The sequence below is a fragment of the Desmodus rotundus genome, chromosome 3, assembly GCF_022682495.2.
Source record: "Desmodus rotundus isolate HL8 chromosome 3, HLdesRot8A.1, whole genome shotgun sequence".
NCBI classification, from domain to species: domain Eukaryota; kingdom Metazoa; phylum Chordata; class Mammalia; order Chiroptera; family Phyllostomidae; genus Desmodus; species Desmodus rotundus.
The window spans coordinates 201,613,282-201,633,077 of record NC_071389.1 but is presented as its reverse complement, the minus strand read 5'-3'; the positions used below and the strand labels follow the sequence as shown (position 1 = coordinate 201,633,077).

The window sequence follows — 19,796 nt, the reverse complement described above, 5'->3', positions numbered from 1 at the left end:
GTGCCCGCCCCTCACCTGATTGGCCCCGCCCCAGGCCCCGCCCCACGCTGAACCTGCCCTTCCCCAGCGTCGCCCTGGTGAACAAGGCCGCTGTGGACTACTTCTTCGTGGAGCTGCAGCTGGAGGCCCACTTTGAGGCGCTGCGGCACTTCCTGCTGATGGAGGATGGCGAGTTTGCACAGTCCCTGAGCGACCTGCTCTTTGAGAAGGTGATCCCGCGGACGGGCTGTGGGGCTGCGGGCACAGGTGCGGGCTGTTGGACCGCCACTGACCCTGTGCCTGCGGCCTCTCTGCAGCTGGGAGCAGGGCAGACGCCTGGGGAGCTGCTGAACCCGCTGGTGCTGAACACGGTGCTGCGCAAGGCACTGCAGTACAGCCTGCACGGCGACTCCCCGCTTGCTGCCAACCTCTCCTTCGCCCTCAAGTTCTTGCCTGAGGCCTTTGTCCCCAACGCCCCAGACGTACTGAGCTGCTTGGAGCTCAGGTACAAGGTCAGCAGAGCTTGCAGCGTGGGCGGGCTGGGCTGGGTGCCTGCAGGTCCACTGAGCTGCCCCCTCGCAGGTTGACTGGCCCCTCAACATCGTCATCACCGAGAGCTGCCTGAGCAGGTACAGCGGCATCTTCTCCTTCCTGCTGCAGCTGAAGCTCATGATGTGGACGCTGAAGGACATCTGTTTCCACCTCAAGCGCACAGGTGAGGCCTGCCCGAGCCTGCGCCCCTCCGCTTCCAGTGGTGGCCCTGGTGCCCACTGCTCAACCCTGCCCTCCGCACAGCCCTGGTGAGCCCCGCGGCCAGCTCCGTGCAGTTCCGCCAGCTGCAGCTCTTCAAACACGAGATGCAGCACTTCGTGAAGGTCATCCAGGGCTACATTGCCAATCAGATCCTGCACGTCACCTGGTGTGAGTTCCAGGCCAGGCTGGCTGCAGTGGGCGACCTGGAGGAGATCCAGCGTGCCCATGCTGAGTACCTGCATAAGGCCGTCTTCAGGTGAGTGTGGACACTGGGGTGCTGAGGGCACCAGCGTTGGCCCGCGGCCGGGTCACCCACTTGCGGCATTGCCCCTTGCTCCCCAGGGGCCTGCTGACGGAGAAGGCAGCGCCTGTCATGAACATCATCCACAGCGTCTTCAGCCTGGTCCTCAAGTTCCGCAGCCAGCTCATCTCCCAGCCTTGGGGCCCGGCCAGCAGCCCCCGAGGTGCTGAGCACCCCAACTTCCCTCTCATGCAACAGTCCTACAACACCTTCAAGTACTACTCCCACTTCCTTTTCAAAGGTGAGCCGTCACCACTGCCGGGTGGGCTCTGGGGCCGAAGGGCAGGGTCCACAGAGGGCCCAGCCTAGCTACTTTCTGCTCCCCCCCGCAGTGGTGACCAAGCTGGTGAACCGAGGCTACCAGCCCCACCTCGAGGACTTCCTCCTGCGTATCAACTTCAACAATTACTACCAGGACGCCTGAGGCCTGCTCCACAGCACCCGGGTATGTGTCACGCAAAGGTGCCTGTCCTGGGTGGGTCCCATTGCCAGGCCAGGGTCGAATGACCACACAGAGACGGGCCTTGGAAGCTGCTTTTATTTAGGGGCTGGCTGCCTGACAAGCAGGAGCCATGCTGTGTCCTCCTGGGCCTGGTCCCCCTGCAGAGCTGTCCTTGCACAGCTCAGCTCTTTACGAGGAGGGTGTTGGCCACGGGTCTGTGCTGGGCTTGCTGAGTCAGTGTCGGACAGAGGCGGGTCAGGTCCTGACTGGACGTCTCTGCCGTCATGGAGAGACGGGTGTGTGGGGCTGCTCCACTGGCTGGGTGCCGCCTCATGGGCTCAGCATGACTTGGGGCCTTGGGGGCCTCTTGGTGTAGAGGTTCCCAAGGCGGTTACGAGGATCATGTCACACACAGTTCCGCTGCCCAGAGCGGGGGCTTGCTGCTGTAAGAGCGCCGCCTCTCTGCTGCCCTGCTGGCTCCCTCAGGCTCAGTGGCCTCCGGGACCTCGGCAGCCTCTCTCTCCCTTTGGTATGGGGCCTCTAGCAGCTTCAGCACCCGCCGCACCTGTAGAGGAGCAAGGGGGAGATTTTGGGGGGTGCCCTTCCCCCCATGGCCCCTCCTCTGCCATGGGACCCGGGGATGGAGGAGGGATGGGTGTGTGCTTGCCTCTGAAAAGTCTCCCTTCTCGGCAGCTTCGATGGCATTCTGCGCAATGTAGTTCCGTAGGACGTACTTGGGGTTGTTGGCATGCATGACACGGACGTGCTCAGCTTGCCAGGCGTCAGCGTCACTGGCACCATCCCTGTCCTTCTCCAGCCTGGCTCTAGAGTCACATCCAAGCCCAACCTTGCAGCAGCTGCAGCCCCCACCCCTCCTCCATTTGGTCCCTGCAGACGGTGCAGGCAGGCAGGTGGCACCTCACCGACCCGGGCTGCAGGCTGGCCTCACCTGTACTCCTGGAGCCAGTCAGCCCAGTGGCTCCTGTTCCTGCTCAGCAGCTCAGCCGGGCTCAGCTGCTCCAGCCGGGACTGCTGCTCCACACGCTCCAGTTCCTTTGTGATGTTGGCCCGGGTGCCGATGAGCGCGAAGAGCTGCGGGTTCGACTGCGCCAGCATCAGCATCATGGACAGCTGCCTGGGGGTGGGGCATGAGTGTGTCCAGGAGGCTGCAGTGTCCCCACCCCTGGCTGTGGACTGTGGCCTGGGACACCTCGATGAAGGCTGTCCCGGAGGAGGATGAAATGACCTCAGCTGCCCTGCTACACCCCTGCCTACAGCCTGACCGGAGGGGGAGCACAGGCCCAACAGATGTGGCAGATGCAAGAGCACCTACCAGCTGCCCACCCTCATGTAGCAGCCCCTCCATGTGATGGACAGAGTTGCACCCAAGGAGCGGGTACCCGTGACTGACTTGGGCAGACCCCTGGGGTGGTAGGGTAGGTTATGGGACCACCTGGATCCCAGAGAGCCCGGGAGTTGGCACCCTCTCTGCTGCTTGGCACCCACCTCTGTCCCACGCACCACTGACTTACCTGGGAAGTCACTGCTGTCAGGGATAGGGCCTGCCAGCTGGTCCTCCCCATGTGCCCAGAGCTCTCAGCCCATTCCCCACATTGCTGCACTAAATCCCCTCTGACCGGTCTGTTGGCTTGTTTATCAAAACCCACAACCATACCTCCTGTGTCTTGTCCTGAGTGGGGGCTGTGCCGCAGGGATGCATGCCCCTCCCAGTGGGAGGCGGTGTAGAAAGCATGGCCTGGCGGAAACCTGAGGCCCACAGGCTCTTCCTGGGTAGACCTGAGCAGGTCTGGGAAGCCTACCCAGGGCAGAGACTTCTGTCCCCCAGCCTGTGTCACCTGGCCTCCCCTACCACTGTCAGCATCGCTGTCCTTTCCTTTGACCCTCCCCTATTCCAGGGAGTGGGGCAACCAATTGGGCCTCCAGGTGTCCAGCCCCTCCGTCTAGTACCCTGATGTGCACATCTCCCCCATTCTAAAGCAAATTCCAAGGAAGCAAGACTTGAGCACCCACCGGGGATCCATCTGGGGTCGGAAGGCGAGCCTCAGCTCCTCCAGGGAGGCACACTGCTCAGTCAGCGCAGTCAGGAACTCAGCCAAGTCCACAGACTCTGGCCCTGTGGGGAAGGAGCTCAGCAGGTAGAAGGTGTTCGTGAAGTCAGCACCTGGAACACAGAGCCGTTCTGGGCACTGGGAGGCGGGGGCCGGGTCCTGCGCATCCCTCCCGTAGCGCTGTCTCCTCACAGACTGGCCCACCCTGTCCTGCCAACATGGTGGGGCTCTACTCTGCGTCAGGTCCAGGGTCTCCTCTGGCCTGTTCCTCAGCCCCCACCCACCTGTCCCCCAGCTCAGGTGCCACTCCAGACATGGCAAGGCCTCCCGCCGCAGTCCCTTCCTCTGTAAAGTGGGTGCAGTGGTGCAGGCCCTGGGGAGGCCTGGGCCCTCCAGCTGCAGTGTCCACAAGCCTCTCAGCAGAGGGCTCAGCAGGACCGACACCGTGAGTCCTCAGCCTGACTGGTTAGAACACACTGTCACCGTATCCCGAGGAAACACCCAAAAAGCACACAAGGAAATGAGGAATCCATACACTGCCACCAAAACCCAGCTAACACGAACGCAGCGATGGAGAAAGGAGGGGCGCGATGGTGTGAGACAGAACAGCGTGATGGCAGACGTGCTTCCTTACCAGCAATCGCTTTACAAGGGAGCGAATCAGACTGCAGTCAAGCAGCAGAGACTGGCAGATGGATTTTAAAATGATCCGCTACACTGTCTCTGAGACTCTAGACTCCGGTGAGTTGAATGTGAGGGATGGGGAAAAATGTCCTGTGCAAATACCCTAAAAGAGCTCAGTGGCTCCAAAGACAAAACAGGCTTTAAGTGAAAAAATGTATAAAAGAAGAGCATTAATGTCTAGTGTACTTGAACGCTTGGTGTGAACACATGCCCTGAACGGGAGCCCCAGGACACGCAAGGTGAACACCCCCAAACCAAAGGGAGAGACAACAGGCGCAGCCCACTTTCAACAACGGGTGTGACGCCCTGGCCAGGGGGCTCGGCTGGAGCGTCGTCCTGTACACTGAGAGCCTCCGGGCTCAGCAACCCGCCCCGTCAGGGAACGTGCCCAAGTTGCAGGTTTGATCCCCAGTGAGGGCGTGTCCGGGAGGCAGCTGACCCACTGTGCTCACATCCGTGTTTCTCCCCGCCCCCCCAAATCAATACACATATCCTCGGGGGAGGACGAAAAAAACCAGAAACGGGTATGGTGTCCGGACAGATCAAGGACACCGGGAACATGAACAGTAAGCCAACCAGATGATGACATTGTGTCCCGCGGAGCCACACACGGTGTCTGAGGGCACAGGCTCCCTAACTGCCACGTGAGGCCACAGACAAGTTTTACTCCATTCAAAAGGACGGGTGTCTTCTCCAGCCACAGTGCAATGGAACTGGAAACCACAAACGGAAAATGGGAACATTCACAGCCCATGTGAACACCTCCATAGCCAGTGGGCCCAGCGAAGAAACGAAAGAAACCCTGAAACCCTCAGGCAACACGGGCGCAGCTGCTCACAGACCTGTGGCCGCCGCCGCCGCCGCCAGAGGAGCAGGGCTGTGGTCACAGGTGGTCACTGCGGTGAGACACGGTGGGGGTGCACGGCCCCCAAACGCTGCACTGCAGTGAGTGTGCTGCCTGTCACACGGCAGTTAGGAAAACCTCCACTCAAAACCTAACAGACATAAGTAATGAAGTAGGAAAAATAGGATCAAAGTTGGCAGAATGGGAGGAAGTGACGCTTAGAGGAGAGAGAAGTGAGAAACAGAAGAATCAATCAAACAAAGTCGGTTCTTTGAAAAGATCAACAAAATTGACAAACTTAGACACACTGACGACGAAAAGTGAGCTAAAACCGGAAATCAGTGTGGGTATTACTGATGACAGAAATAAAAGACTAAGAGAATACAGTGAACAATTACATGCCAATAAATTAGATAACTTGGGCAAAATGGACAAATTCCTAGAAACAAATTGTCAGACCGACTCAAGAAAATCTAGATAGTTCTGTACCCAGTGAGGACATGGAATTACTAGCCCAGTACCTCCCTAACACGGAAAGCCCTGGACCTGGCAGCTTCGCTGGTGAATTCTATCCGACATTCACAGGACTAACAACTCCTCACGCTCCTCTAAAACACAGGGAACCCTTCCTCATTTATTCTGAGCCCAGCAGGGCCTTGATCTGCAAGTCAGCCAGACACCACAGAGAAAGAAAAGTACAGGCCCACAGCCTGTGCAGGTGCAGACGTCCTCAACAGAACCCTCGCAAGCCGGCCAGTACGGAAAAAGGAGCAGGCACCACGGCCGCAAGGGGCCCTCCCACGGACCGGTGTCTGTGCCCCCAGGTCCATGCACGGAGCCTCCATCCCCAGGGGCACAGAGTCGGGGGGGCTGGTCTTAGGGAGGTGGTCAGGCCATGAGGGTGGGGCCTACGAGGGACTCATGTCCTTGTAAGAAGAGACAGAGATGCGCTTTGCTCTGCCCTGCCCTGTGAGGGCCCAGTGTGAGGACGGCCATCTATAAATGAGGAAGAGGTGTCACCAGGGGCCCCTGTGCTGGCTTCCGGTCTCGGACTCCCAGCCTCCAGGACTGAGAGGTCCGTGTCCGTCATCTGAGGCCCCATCTGTGGCCATTTATCACAGCAGCTCAAATGGACTAAGACGAGCTATGAATGAAGGATGAGACCGTGTCACCTCGACTGGTGCAGATGGGAGACTTCCTGAACCTGTGAAGGGCACGAGAGGCCCAGAGAAAGGCCGTCCTGAGTGGTAGAGGACGGCACGCTTCCTGTCTGTGCCGGCCAGAGCGCCAGGCGAGTGAGCATGCCCCAAGGCCCCACCAGTAAGTGTGCAACCCGGAGGGCTGCAGGGCTGGAGACACACTCGTGTGTTTGTACGTGTTTTCCCAGGAGCTAAAGGGAGAAGTCAACCCCCCAGATGACGGAATCCATCCACTGGTGGGTGGGGGCTCAGCACGGCAGGTCTGTGCATACGGGCATCCCATTGCTCAGCCTTGATGAGCATGGGGGGCCTGGAGGACGCGATGCTCAGTGACAAAAGCTGGACAGAAAAGGACAGCTGCTGTGGGATTTCACTTCTATGAGGGCCCACAGGAGTCGAGGTCACAGGGACAGCAAGCAGGAAGGTGGGTGCCAGAGGGTTATGTGGAGCATGTTAATGGGGACAGAGTTGCAGTTGGGGAAGATGGAAAGTTCTGGATGGTGGTGACGGCTGCCCCGCAGTGTGAACGTATGCAGTGCCACTGAAACGCACACGAGAGACGGTTAAAGGGGACATTCCACCCTCTGTGCACTTCCCCATGGTGGCGTGGCCGCCCACCCCCACTCACCGGTCAGCTGCATGGTTTCCAGGAGCTTGGCCACCAGGGCTGCATCCTCCTCCCGCTCAGCCCGCACGAGCCCCAGCTTCCTGCGCATCTTGTGCAGGTAGTGCCTGTGGAACTCGGCCTCGTACTCCTCCGCCAGGATGGCCTCGCCCACCTCCAGGGGCAGTTCGGGCTGCAGGGCCTCCGCCAGCTTCTGCAGGTTCCACTTGCACACCTCGGGCTGCCTGCTGTATGCGTAGCGCCCGGCGTTGTCTGAGGCGTTGCACACGTGGTCGGGGTCATACCTACCACGTGGGGGAGAAGGAGCTGCCGGAGGGGACCTGTCCAGGGGACTGTGGGTGCCCAAAGCGCTGTCCCCCCCAGGGTCCTGGCCCTGCAGGCTCAGCTCAAGGACCCTGCAGCTGTCCTCCACTCTCCTGCCCACCAAGTCAGCTGCCAGCCTTGACGGTTCCACCACAAGAGCAGGAAGCACGGGTCCCTCGGTGCTGCCCTGGGAGCCCTGCCCCTTGCTGGCACTGCCCACTTCTGCACACGATCTGCTCCTGTCACTGCCTCCCCGTCCATTCCTTGCCAGGGTGGGGGGGGGCGCCCTGTTAAAGTGCTTTTCCAGGCATGAAACCAACACCTTCAGGGGTCTCCACTGCCGGGAATACCAGCCAGGCGTTACTAGAGCAGCCACAGGGGCCTGCCGGCCCCTCCCCCGCCCGGCGAATGGGCACTGTGGGTGTGTGTGCCCACCTGTCCAGGAAGCCGAAGGGCCCGTAGTCGATGGTGAGCCCCACGATGCTCATGTTGTCCGTGTTGAGCACGCCGTGGCAGAAGCCGACACACTGCCACTCAGCCACCATCCGGGCCGTGCGACGTGTCACCTGGGGCAGGATGGGCCTGGTTGCTCCTGGTGGCCCCGTGCCTGTCCGTTTCCCTCCCTGGAGAGCTGGGCCCCTCTGAGGGGCCCTGTCCCGGACCCCGCAGCCACGACCAGCACTGGGCCCGGCGGGAGTGCGCTCGCGAGCACCTGGGAGAGTGCTTTGGGCGAGTCGACGTGAGGGCTCCAGTCACCACCCACGCCATCCGCCAGCTTTGTGTGCCCACTGACGGGCTGTTGCCAGGAAAGCCATGAAACCCAGCACTCCCACGGCTCAGGCCCAGGAGGACGGCCACGTGGAAACAAGAGCGTCACCACGTCGTCAGGCAAAACCTGCCCCGGGTCCAGGCCCCTGTGCCAGGCCCCGCCTCATGCCAGGGACTGCCCGCCACGGCCAGGGCCCAGCCACCAGCCCTGGTGCTCTTCCCCCCAGGCCTACCGCCCAGCACTCCGAACAGCCTCGAGGACATGCCAGCCACAGCCCCACAAGCCGCTCCCCACAGCCCAGCTCCCAGACACAGCCTGCACGTGCCACGTGCCTTGCGTGAGGCTGGGACGTTCCAGGCACGGGTGGCAGCATCCCCTCAGCTTCACCAACAGAGACAGCGCGACTGCCTGACTGCCCGACCACCCGTGGCAGGTGGAACTGAGCTCATGCCCCGGCCCAGCAAAGACGGAAGGAGAAGAGTGCAGCAGCAGGGGGTTCCGAGCGAGCAGTGCAGGGCGGGCCCACTTCTATTGGAAGGAGCGCTGGCCCTGGGCCGCCCCGGCAGTCCCAGCACCCTCAGGAACCCACCTCCCGGAAGAAGGCAGCGTTCCTCTGCACAGTGTCGCCCGCATGCGTGGCCTGGATTTCAGGGTAAAAGGTGCTGATTGCATAGTCCAGCATCTGCACTCGAATGTCGTTCCTCCCCACGCTGGGGCCTGCGCGCCCCGTGTCCTCGTCCTCGGGCTTGAAGATCTCAAAGGACCCAAACCTGGAGGGAGACCCATGTTTTCAACAGGCTAACTGTGTGCCCCCCCCACCCCTGGGGAAGAAAAGGAAGAGGGAGCAGTCTGGCTGCTAGACCCACAGCCGACAGTGGGAGGCACAGACACCTGATCTCCACAGAACCAGCGCGGGGCAGCAGTCTCTCAGCTCACATTTGGTCAAGTTCCATGCGGCCCAGAAATGCCGCAGCTGACACTGCCCCTCGCCCCCACCAGGCAGGAAGGGCTCTGGGCTTATCTGCCCACACCTAGGGGCATGTCCGTCACTGGCGTCCTGCAGTGCAGTGACAAGCAGGACACTGCCCAGTTCTCCACCACAGTCACTTTGTCCCCTGGAGGACATGAAGGGCTGTCTGGAGACATTTTTGGTGGTTGTTACGGGTTACCACCAGCAGCCAATGGGTGGAGGCCAGGCATGCTGCCCAACACCCAACAAGGCCCAGGGTGGCCCCACAGCACAGGGTAATGGGTCAAAATGCCAGTGGTGCCACTGTGGGGAGAAACCCCCGGTCTCCCGGGACCAGGCTGGCCCCTACCTTGGCTCCTGCCATCCCTAGGTGACAAAAGGGAACACTAGAGACTGGCCTGGTGGCAGCTGAGCCACCTTAGGTGTTATGACATGCATGTCCTGGGTCAGTGTGGCCCCTGACAGCTCTGGGTTTGATGCCACATGGCCCAGTGACGTCACGTCAGAGACGGAGCCAGAAAGGAGTCGGATCAGTGAGTGGTGTACGGGCCGCAGGCACACCAGGCAGGAACGGCCCCTTTCTCAGAATGACTAAGTGAGGCCACTTTCCTGGTGAGTTGTATGCGGCTCCTGTCACAGACTCCGAGTACACAGCGCCGTCCACCTCCCTTCCCACAGCTCTGCTTGGATAGCCCAGCCCTGGCGGCCCGAGGCCCTGCACCCCTCGCTGGGGCTTCCAGGGGCTGCCGGGCCAGCTGCACTCAGCTGCTACTGCCAGCTCTTTCAGTGGCAACAAGGACCCGCAGAAGGGCATGTGGGTGGGCTGGGCACTGCTGTCCCCATGTGGGACAGGACTCCTGACCCAGAAAACGCCTGGTGCCTTCTGCTGGTAAGTCCCACCCTGTGGGCCAAAGCATCCTTCACGGCCGTCCTGGCTCTGCTGTTCTAGGGACTGGCCAGGGCCGGGCCCTGAACGTGTCCCCGAGTTCCCTTAGCATGTCTCCTGCAACGCGGCAACTGCCCGTGTGCGGACAGGCCCGCGGGAGCTGTGGCACCTGAGGAAGGTGGGAGCTATCCGCAGCACAACTGCGCACGGCTCGGGCCTGGGATTGCCGTCGTAGAACACGTCCCGCACGACTGTGGACTTGGATGTGACGCAGGCGCCAGCCCGCGTGCTGGGGACCCCCAGGTGGAACATGGCCTCGCTGCACAGGAACTCCCGGATGCTGGACCGCAGGACCTTGCGGCCGTCAGCCTGTCTAGAAGCAAACATAGGGTCACTGAGCGGCTCGGGCAGGTGGCCGCTCCACACCGAGGTCCAGGGGCAGAGGGAAGGGCCCGAGAGAAAGCACGCTAACATCACAGGCAGCTGTAATGTCACTGGAAAAGTCCTTACAGGACGCCAGGTAATGACAAGCCCCAGTGATGTCCCAGGTCTGGAGCCAAGTGCCAGCACTGGCCTAAGGCTGGAAGTCAAGGGCAGAGAAAGCCCTACCGGGCCCGGACGCAGGGCCCAGCCCAATCATCACATCGCACTCACACACACGCACTTGCGAACCTGCCGTCCTATCTTTATGCACTTATTTCACAAAAACACTTAGTACACAACCCGCACAAAGCACTGCTCGTCGTGGGGAACGACCTCAGGGTCTTCACACTGAGCCCGTATTATTTCCGACAGACTACTTCCCAGAGCAGTTTCAGGTTTGCAGAAAAATTGAGTGGCAGGTGCGGAGATTTCCCACACACCCCCTGCGCCCCCACACTCACAGCCTCCCCGCCATCATCGTCCCTGCCGGCCGGTTCATCAGGACTGGTGAACCCACGGACACGCCACATCCCCCATAGTCCAGAGGTGACGTTGCCACCCTGCACTCTGGGGTCAGGCAGACGTACAAGGACGTGTTTCCACCATTGGTGTCACACAGAGCTTCGCCGCCCCAGAAGCCCCCGTGCCCACGACTCATCCCTCCCCTGGACCCCGAGGTCTTTTCGTCTCCATAGGTTTTGCCTTTTCCAGAATGTCAGAGCTGGAATCGCAGCGTGTGGCCTTGCGGACAGGCTTCTTTCACTCAGCCATCTGAACTAGTTTCCTCCGTGTCTTTTCTTTTTATAAAAAAAAAACTTGTTACTTTCTTTTTTTAAAAAAACCCTATTTTTAGAGAGAGGGGAAGGGATGAACAGAGGGAGAGAAACACCAATGTTTCCTTTCTCACCCCCCCATGGGGACCTGGCTCACACCTCAGGCATGTGTCCTGACTGGGAATCGAACCGGTGACCCCTAAAGTTGCAAGCCTGTGCTCAGTCCACTGAGCCACGCCAGGTTGCCCTTTTCACCTTAATGCTTTAACTAGGCCTTCCAGTATAATGCTGAAAAGCAGTGGCAGTGGGACACCTTACCTACGTAGCTGTTAGCTGTAGGTTTGTGTAGATGTTCTTTATCAAGTTGAGGATGTTTCTGTCTAGACCTAGTGTTGAATCTTATCAAACATTTTCTCTGCCTCTGTTGAGATGATTGTGTGAGTTTTTTCCTGTGGCCCGGTGATGGGACCGGTCACATGACCGACGTCTGAACGCTGAAGCAGCTTGTGTCCCTCACCCTAACCCCCGCGTGGTCGTGGGGTTCCGTTCCTCTCACCCACTGTTGGACTCGATTTACTGAAACTCTGTTGAAGGTTTCGCATCTGTGTTCGTTGGAGGAGATACTGCTCTGCCGTTTTTCTGCATTTCTTGGTCTGGGTTTGGTATTGGGGTAACGCTGGCCTCCCAGGATGAGTCAGGAAGTCTCCCCTCTGCCCCCAGACTCTGGGAGGGGTTGTACAGAACTGGTACAGTTTCTCCCGAAACGTGTGGGAGACTCTCCAGGGACCCACCTGGAGCTGGCGCTTTCTGCTCCAGAAGGCTATTAATTGTCGGTTCAGTTTCTTCAACAGCCATGGGCCTCTCCCGTCGTCTCTCGTCCTGTGTGAGTTTTGGCAAATTGCGTCTTCCAGGGATGTGGTCCGTTGCACCCTGTCGTCATGTGTGGGCACAGAGGTGCTCGTGGCACCCCCTCCCCATCCTCTCGGTGTCCTGGGGCCCACAGTGACGCCCTCCTGCCATTGCTGTCACTGGTAGTGTGTGTCCTTCGTTTTTCTCAGCGGGCCTGGCTGGAGGATTACGATTCTGCTCCTCTGCTCAAAGAATAAGCTTTTGGCCCTGGATGGTGTGGCTCAGGGGATTGAGTGCTGGCCTGTGAACTGGAAAGGCACTGGTTCGATTCCCAGTCAGGGCACATACCTAGGCTGTGGGTCAACGCAACGATATTTCTCTCCCTGTCTCCCTCCTGCCCCTTCTAAAAAGTAAGTAAAGCCTTTCAAGAAGAACCAGGCTTTTGGTTTAGTTGATTTTCTCTATTTCCTATTTCAATTTCTGCTCTAATTTTTTTTTTTTCTTCTGCTTACTTCGGATTTGATTTGCTCTTTTTCTAATTTCCTAAGGTGAAAGAATAATTAGTTTTAGATCTTTCTTATTTGCTAACATTTGCATTCAGTGCTCTATATTTAAAAAAATATATAATATATAGTGTTATATATATAAAACAAATTTTAAGTTGTTTTCATTTTCATTTCATTCAAAATATTAAAAAATCTCTCTTGAGATTCCCTCTTTGACACACATGTTATTCAGATATGTGCATCCTAAGCTCCAAGTACTTTGGGATTTTCCAGCTTCCTTCTCTTCCCTTGCGGGTTTCTAGTTTAATCCCATTGTGTCTGAGAGCAAACGCTGTACGCTTCCTGTTCTCTTCTGTTTGGGAAGGAGAGTTCGTGGCCCAGGACGCTCTGCCCGTGCGTGTTCACGGGAGCCTGAGAAGACGTGCGCTGCTGCCGCGGGTGAAGGAGCCTGGAGATGCTGACGACATCAGGCTGACTGGCGGTGCTGTTGAATGCGGTTACGCTTTCACTGGTTTCCTGAATGCTGAACTGGATCATTTCTGATAGACGGGTTCTGAAGTCTCGAAGCAGTGTTGGACTCGAGTATTTCCCCTCGCAGCTCTATTGTTTCGTTTCACGCAGTCCCGCAGTCCCGCACGCCGCTGTTCGGTGTGCGCATGCGTATTAGGGATCCTTCCGTCTTCTCGGAGAACTGACCCCCTACCTTCTGCAGCGCCCCTGCGTCCCCGGCGGCTTTCCTTGCTCGGAAGGCTTCTCTGTCGAGTTAATTTAGCGACCCCAGGCTTTCTTTTGATTAGCACAGTATATTTACTTTTAATCCTTACATGTCTTTAAAGTGAGCTGCTTATAGACTACAAATATTTGGGTCATGCTTTTCTATCTACTCTGACAACCTCTTGTGTTTTAATTATTGCATTTACACCACTGAAGTTCAAGGTGATATTGACATACATTAAATTCCACCATATTTGTGATTATTTTCTATTTGTTGCCTTTTGTTTTCTGGTTTTGTCTTCCACTCCTTTTCTGCCTTTTGTGGTCTTAATTGAGCATTTTGTGATTCTGTTTTTCTCTTTTCATCAGCTCTCTCCTCATGTACATAACTATACAGGTATAACATATCAGTTATACCTGTATAGTTATACATATTTTTACTTATTTGCAGTGGATGCCCTAGATTTTGTAATACACATTTACAACTAATCCAAGTCCACTTTCAAATAACACTATACCACTTCCGGGTAGTGTGACCGCCTTATAATAAGAAAATAATCCCAGTCCCTCCCTTCCACCCCTCAGGTCATCAATCTCACTTTTACACAGGCACACGTACATAAACACACAGTCGAACACAGTGCCGTGACTTTCCCACGGTTCCTCGCCCCTTCCAGAAACACAGGGGGTTATTCTCCGGAATTTACTGAGAACCTAATAGAACTCCAGGAAGTAAAACTCACAGGACTGTGGCACCCCCTCGTGAGTGGCCCCCCCGGAGTGTTTTTAAGTGAGCTGTCTACACTAAGCCTCCATCACTGACAGAGCAAGGGTCCTGCTGAGGGTCACCCTACTCTGGAGAGTTGTGACTCTCTGTTTCTGCCCACCAGTCTCTGTGACCTGGGGTGGAGTGTGCCCTGTGCCTTCTCTTCTCTTACAGAGCTAAGAGTGTCGATTTGTCATTTTGTTCGGCTTTCTACTTCTCGTTGGAACGAAATGGAGATTTCCAGGCTTCTTACATGCCAGACCAGAAACACCATTGCTTTTTTAAATTGAAAAAGGAGCCCTGGCTGGTGTGGCTCAGTGGATTGAGGGCCAACCTGCAAACCAAAGGGTCGCTGGTTTGATTCCCAGTCAGGGCACATGCCTGGGTTGCAGTCCAGGTCAGGTCCCCAGTAGGGGGTGCATGAGAGGCAACCACACATTTATGTTTTTCTTCCTCTCTCCCTTCTCCTCTAAAATAAATAAATAAATAAAAACTTTAAAACAAAAGAAAAAGAAAAAGGAAAGTGGCAGCAGCACAGGAATGGCTGGCCTGCAAGAGTCACATCCTCGGCCCTCCTTATAAGATTAGGGGGCTGGCCGCTCTGGCCGCCAAGAGCCCCCATCCAACAAACAAACACCCCAACGAATGAGTTGGATCTCGGCACTTGAGAGCCAGGCCTGGCCTGGGACACTCCCACGCAGAAAGGCGTCTGCAATGACTGAGACATGTCCTTTCAGAATGCAATTATATGGGAAGACAATGAACACAACTTCCATCTCACTGAGCAGGACACCAAGGCTGAGTGGAGGCGCCTGGGGTGTACCTGCTGCCCGTATCCTCTGCTGGGAAGGGGCCAGGCCTGGGCCCAGCAAGAGGTTGGGGGTGCTGGGGCCCAGGCCTGCACAACGGGGTCAACAAGGGCTGGGGAGAGCAAATAACGCCCCGACCAGGGCTCAGGGCCTCCTGTCCTGTCCCCCGGGAGACTGCGTGTGGCTCGTCCCAGGTGTGATTGACACCTCTGGAAACCAGCCTGGCACCCACCCCAGGGCTCTCTGCAGGGTGAGGGTGCCCGTCCCTGGCCGGCAAGAGCCTCAGCACACAGCTGTGCCACCGCCACCTTCTGGTCTGTGCGAGGGCCTGTGAGAGCCAGGTGACCCACCCTGCAACTCCTTGCTGCCCCTCCCCGGCCTGGCAGTCCCCAGCCCAGCTAGATCCCAAGTTGTCCCAGAGGAGCTGGCACAGACTGCGCTCATCGCCAATCTGGCCCAGGGGGAGGCTCCCAATGCAGACTCCAGAACTGTGCAACAGTCACACAGCAGTGTGAGGAGCCTCAAGGGCACCCCGTCCCACGCAGCCAACAGGACACATGACAAGTCCCTTCTCCTTCCTGCCCACATCTGTGCTCAGCTAACCTGCTGGGATGGACTCAGCTGAGGATGAGCTCTGCATGTGCCCGAGAGGCTGGTCTTGGAGTCCTGACCCCCACAGCAAGCAGGAGGCAGAAGGGAAAAGCTACCTGCCCACCCCCAACACGCACACCCGGGGACTCACGAAGCAGCTGGCCGAAGCCATCTGAACCCACTGTGGACTTTAGTCTCAAGTGTTACTGAGGCTGGGACCTCAGGACATGAGGGGGCGGTGGCTGCCAACCTAAGTGAGGGGTCAAATGACCCCTTTCTTTTAAAGGAAAACCTATCAGACATCAGGTCTGGAAACACTGACTTAAAAACTCACGTGTTCGAGCATAAAAGTGACTCCCAACAGCCTATCACTCTCATAGAAGGTCTGTCTTCGTAACTGGCAGAAACAAATGATCCGAAAGCACACACGGAACTTAACCGTGCACACGCACGAGCAGGCCCAGGGCAAGACACACTCGCACATCTCTCCGAGGCAACAACTCCTCGGTTGGCCGCCGGCGCGGATGGCTCTGAGCAGCACGTTTGCCGCACACGGGGGGAGTGCCCGCTGAACCACAGGGGCAGTCGGTCTGTAGGCTGAGGGACCAGGAAGCACCGGCTACTCTGAGGGCTGGAGAAAAGCTGCTTGGGGTGGGGGTGAGTGGCATGTCCAATCCCTGGAAGGAGGGCAGAGCGCCAAGTGGCCGGAAGAGAGACATGCCCTCAGGTTTTCTTTGAACATAAAATGCCAACTTTAGTGCACTTTTCTTAGCCACTCAGCAAACACCTAATGACTATGGACCAAACACAGGAACTGTGTAGTGGATGGTACTGCCTGTGCCTGAGGGGCAGTGCCCTGCTGGGTCAGGCGTCAAGTCTGACTCTGCCCACCGTGCTGCAGGGTCAGAACAGGGTTGGACTGCAGGGCTGGGAAGCCCGAGGCTGAGGGCTCTTGTCTCCATGCCAGGGGCACAGGCAGATGCTCAGCATGGTGGAGGGAAGCAGCCTGCCAGGGAGGGGCGGCAAGGAGTTGCAGGGTGGGTCACCTGGCTCTCACAGGCCCTCGCACAGACCAGAAGGTGGCGGTGGCACAGCTGTGTGCTGAGGCTCTTGCCGGCCAGGGACGGGCACCCTCACCCTGCAGAGAGCCCTGGGGTGGGTGCCAGGCTGGTTTCCAGAGGTGTCACTCACACCTGGGACAAGCCACACGCAGTCTCCCCGGGGGACAGGGCAGGAGACCCTGAGCCCTGGTCGGGGCATTATCTGCTCACCCCAGCCCTCGTTGGCCCTGCTCTGCAGGCCTGGGCCCCAGCACCCCCAACCTCTTGCTGGGCCCAGGCCTGGCCCCTTCCCAGCAGAGGATACGGGCAGCAGGTACACCCCAGGCGCCTCCACTCAGCCTTGGTGTCCCACTCGGTGAGATGGAAGTTTTGTTGTCTTTCCACATAATTTCGTTCTGTTCTTAGAGATATGTCTAAGTCTCCTGCTGGGTGGTTGCCTGTCAAGTCGCCCTGGCTCCCCTGCGCTCGTGGTGCGCAGTGCGCTCCGTGCTCAAGTCCTGGGACGGTCTGTGAGAACTGCGGGGTCAGCCGCTACACAGGGCTGAGGCCAGCCGGGGCAGGAGCCCGGCCCAGGGCCTGCTTTCAGGCCTGGGCCTCCCCACCAGCTGTTCCCTTCGCCAGGCCGCTGCCACCCACAAGTCCTCCATCCCTAGCTCGAACTTTCCAGAGTGACATCTCACTCCAAAGTGGGGGGAGAACTCTGGGCACGTGTCCGCCCCCCGAGTACACCTGGAGAGGCGCCCACCTGGAGAAGGGCGTGGGGCCAGCGCCCTTGAGCTGCAGCTCCCAGCGCTCGCCGGCCTCCGTGCACACCTCGCCCAGATACATGGCGGCGCCGTCACCGAGCTGCCCGGCGAACTGGCCGAACTGATGGCCGCAGTAGCAGTGCGCGGCAGGCTCGGCGCCCGGCAGCAGCGCATTGCCGCTGAAGAACAGCGCGGCCTCGGCCTCGCGCGCATCGCGGGCGTCGGCGTCGGCGGGCGGCGCGCCCAGGCCCAGCAGCGCTAGCGCGGGCTCCGACAGTGCCACGAGGCGCGGCTGCTGCAGTGGCACGGGCCGAACGCGGCTGAAGCAGGCCCCGGGCACCAGCCGCGGCACGGACGCTGCGCCCTCAGGATCCGGCGGAGGCGTCTCCACCGGCAGCGCGCGCAGGGCGCGGTTGTCAAAGCGCAGCCCCGCCAGCCAACGGGGCGCCGGCTCCATGGCGGCGCCGCGGGCGGTGGCCGAGGTGGAGCAGAGCGTGGGTGGCGGGTAGCAACCGAGAAGCGGCGACAGGGTGCGGGTGGCCGCGAGAGACGCCGCGAGCGCGGCTTTGAGCGAGGCCATAAGCGTCGCCGCTGCGGCGGAAACCTCACCGCCCGGACAGGAAGCCCCACCCACGTGCCTCGCCGCCCAATAGCAGGAGGGGCGTTGTCCGCATCTGCGCCTGCGCGGGACGCGCCCACAAACGTTCGATTTTGATTGGTTGTGTGGCCCATCAGTCCGCTTCTGCGATTTGGCACCTCTGCCGCCACGGAAGGGTTTGCGTCTCTCCGGTCCGGGTCCTCAAGGCTGCAGCTGGGGGCTGGGGTGGCCAGAGGCGACCGGGCCGTCCAGAATGCCTGCCCCGCGTAACAGCTAGCGGGTCCCTGGAGGTGCCACCCGGGAAACACCTGGCAGTCCAGGCTGGGTGCTCGAGGGTGGTGATGCCGAGGGTCGGGCCCTGGTTGTGCTCTGCGGCGCCGTGCACCGGGACCGAAGGGACAACATTTCTCCAGATCTGGCCGAGGGGCGGTGAGGGCAGTTCTGGGCCCGGAAGAGCCCCAGGGCGGAGCTAAACTGGAGAGCCGGCCGGCGCCTCCCTGGAGCAGGGCTTTTGCACCTTCGTATGTGCGGGATTCCACGCCCGCCAGTGCCTGCTCCGCGTCACCCCGTGTTTCCTCGCACAGCGCTGCTCTGTGGAACAAGCGCGCCCCCCGGCTTCCTGTTTCTCTTGCTGCGGGGAAGCAGCGCCCGGCTTAGAGAACTCTCCGTAGGTGCGCAGGGGTGTTGGGCGGGCGCGGGGCGCCTGACTTTGAAGGGCCCGCCCCCAGGTAAAAAGTTGGGTCAGGTTGCAGAAAAGACTCGTGGTGGGTTCAGAGGAGCCCTACTGAGCTGGCCCCGCTAATATGTGCTGATTTGTGAACATTTCGAGCCTGGTCCTTGGAGGGGTTTCCCAATACCCTCCCGCACTGGTCCCAAAGTAAAGCCTGCCACCAGGAGCTGGGCCAGATACACCCCGCCAAATTCATGGAGTCCCTCCTGTCTGGATTCTATGCTTAACTTCAAGGAGCCACCTCCTGGGCCTGGGCCACAACATGGGCTGCTGTGACTTCTGTGAACCAGCCTTGCCCCCACCTACTGAGTGACCTCCGGGAACCCCTCACCCCCTCAGGATCCTTGTCCATGAGATGGACAATGGCCATACCTTCTGTGTGTGTGGGGGACAGCGTGGTGATTGTCCTGCTCCGGAACCCTCGCCTGATAGCTCCTGACCCCCTGGCCTGCTGGCAGAGTGCCCTGTTCCCAGCCCCCTTCCTAACTGTCTGGGAGGCTGGGTGGCACCTTGCCCTCCTGACTTATCTCCTTCCCCTCACTCCACCATCCACTCTGGTGGGACTGGATATTACGGAGGCCCAGTGAGTGCCAGGTTCTGTGCCCCACAGGCTGCTCTCACCGAGCTCATGGCCAGAGGGCACGCCTGGAGGGTGCCGCAGGTTCTGGCAGGTCTGCTCAGGCCCCCAGCCTCTGGCCTCCTGGACTTCTACGGGCTTGTCCTTCACAGGTAGATGCTGAGGCAGCATGGGGTCTGGCCGAGCTGGGCTGGAGCTGACTGGGCCCCTCTCTGGTCCCGACCCACAAGGAGGATGGAGACAACCAGGCTTGGACATTCAGTGAGGCTTTCTACTGAGGGGCCTCGGCCTTGTGGTGCGGTGAGCAGCGCGCCGCAGTGCATGGGCCGTGTGTGGTTCCCCATATCCCAGCGTGTCCCCGGGGTACATTCCTGCCCTGGCACTGCGGCCACGGATCATGGCCTGTGAGGCCGACCTGGCCACAGTCATTGTACCACCAGCCAGCGCCGGAGTGAGGATGGCTGCCAATCCTCCCCCATCCCACCCCCACCCTGTGTCCCTGGAGGGGGTCAAAACTGCAGACAGAGGAACAAGGACCTCAGGTGCCTGGCAGCACCCCTGTGCCCACAGGCAGCACCACCCTCCTACCGCCCACCTCCCATGCCTCCCAAGCTCCTGCTGCCCTCTCTCGAAGTCCAGGCACCTCTCCCTGCCCCAGTCTCCTCTCCTAGGGGCCGCCCAGCTGCTTTGCGTTTGCGTCTCACAGAGCCTGTAGTTACGCGGTGCCTGCAGGCCCAAGGGCTGGCCCCGCCTGTTCCAGACGGATGTCCACCCTCCCCTAAGCACTTTTTGTTCATTTGAGAAAATAAAACCTTACTGTTTCTCTGCT

General features: G+C 59.2%; 2 protein-coding genes across 8 annotated transcripts in view; one reads left to right on the top strand and one right to left on the bottom strand.

Annotated features, from left to right (window-relative positions):
* The window catches only part of TUBGCP6 (tubulin gamma complex component 6), a 28,565-nt gene extending 15,568 nt beyond the window's left edge, over window positions 1-12,997 (top strand). For 2 of the 7 annotated variants that reach the window (XM_045186818.3, XM_045186815.3), the window contains 7 exons: window positions 68-209; window positions 297-491; window positions 562-694; window positions 775-988; window positions 1,075-1,274; window positions 1,366-1,478; window positions 2,169-2,300. In XM_045186818.3, the coding sequence (XP_045042753.2) occupies window positions 68-209; window positions 297-491; window positions 562-694; window positions 775-988; window positions 1,075-1,274; window positions 1,366-1,457 (976 nt within the window). In that variant the 3' untranslated portion in view covers window positions 1,458-1,478; window positions 2,169-2,300. Of the gene's footprint in view, window positions 1-67; window positions 210-296; window positions 492-561; window positions 695-774; window positions 989-1,074; window positions 1,275-1,365; window positions 1,479-2,168; window positions 2,490-12,739 lie in introns of those variants that run through there. The other 5 variants (XM_045186817.3, XM_024579121.4, XM_045186816.3 and 2 more) reach the window with 5 other exon arrangements.
* On the bottom strand, window positions 1,554-17,686 carry SELENOO (selenoprotein O). The gene is made up of 9 exons (XM_024579661.4): window positions 17,062-17,686; window positions 9,994-10,197; window positions 8,558-8,738; window positions 7,635-7,765; window positions 6,900-7,180; window positions 3,507-3,657; window positions 2,425-2,610; window positions 2,143-2,299; window positions 1,554-2,040 (listed from the first exon to the last, which is right to left on the bottom strand). The coding sequence occupies exons 1-9, from the start codon at window positions 17,640-17,642 to the stop codon at window positions 1,867-1,869; spliced, it is 2,046 nt and encodes a 681-aa protein (XP_024435429.3). The 5' UTR covers window positions 17,643-17,686; the 3' UTR covers window positions 1,554-1,866.
* Between the last annotated feature and the right edge of the window lie 2,110 nt (window positions 17,687-19,796).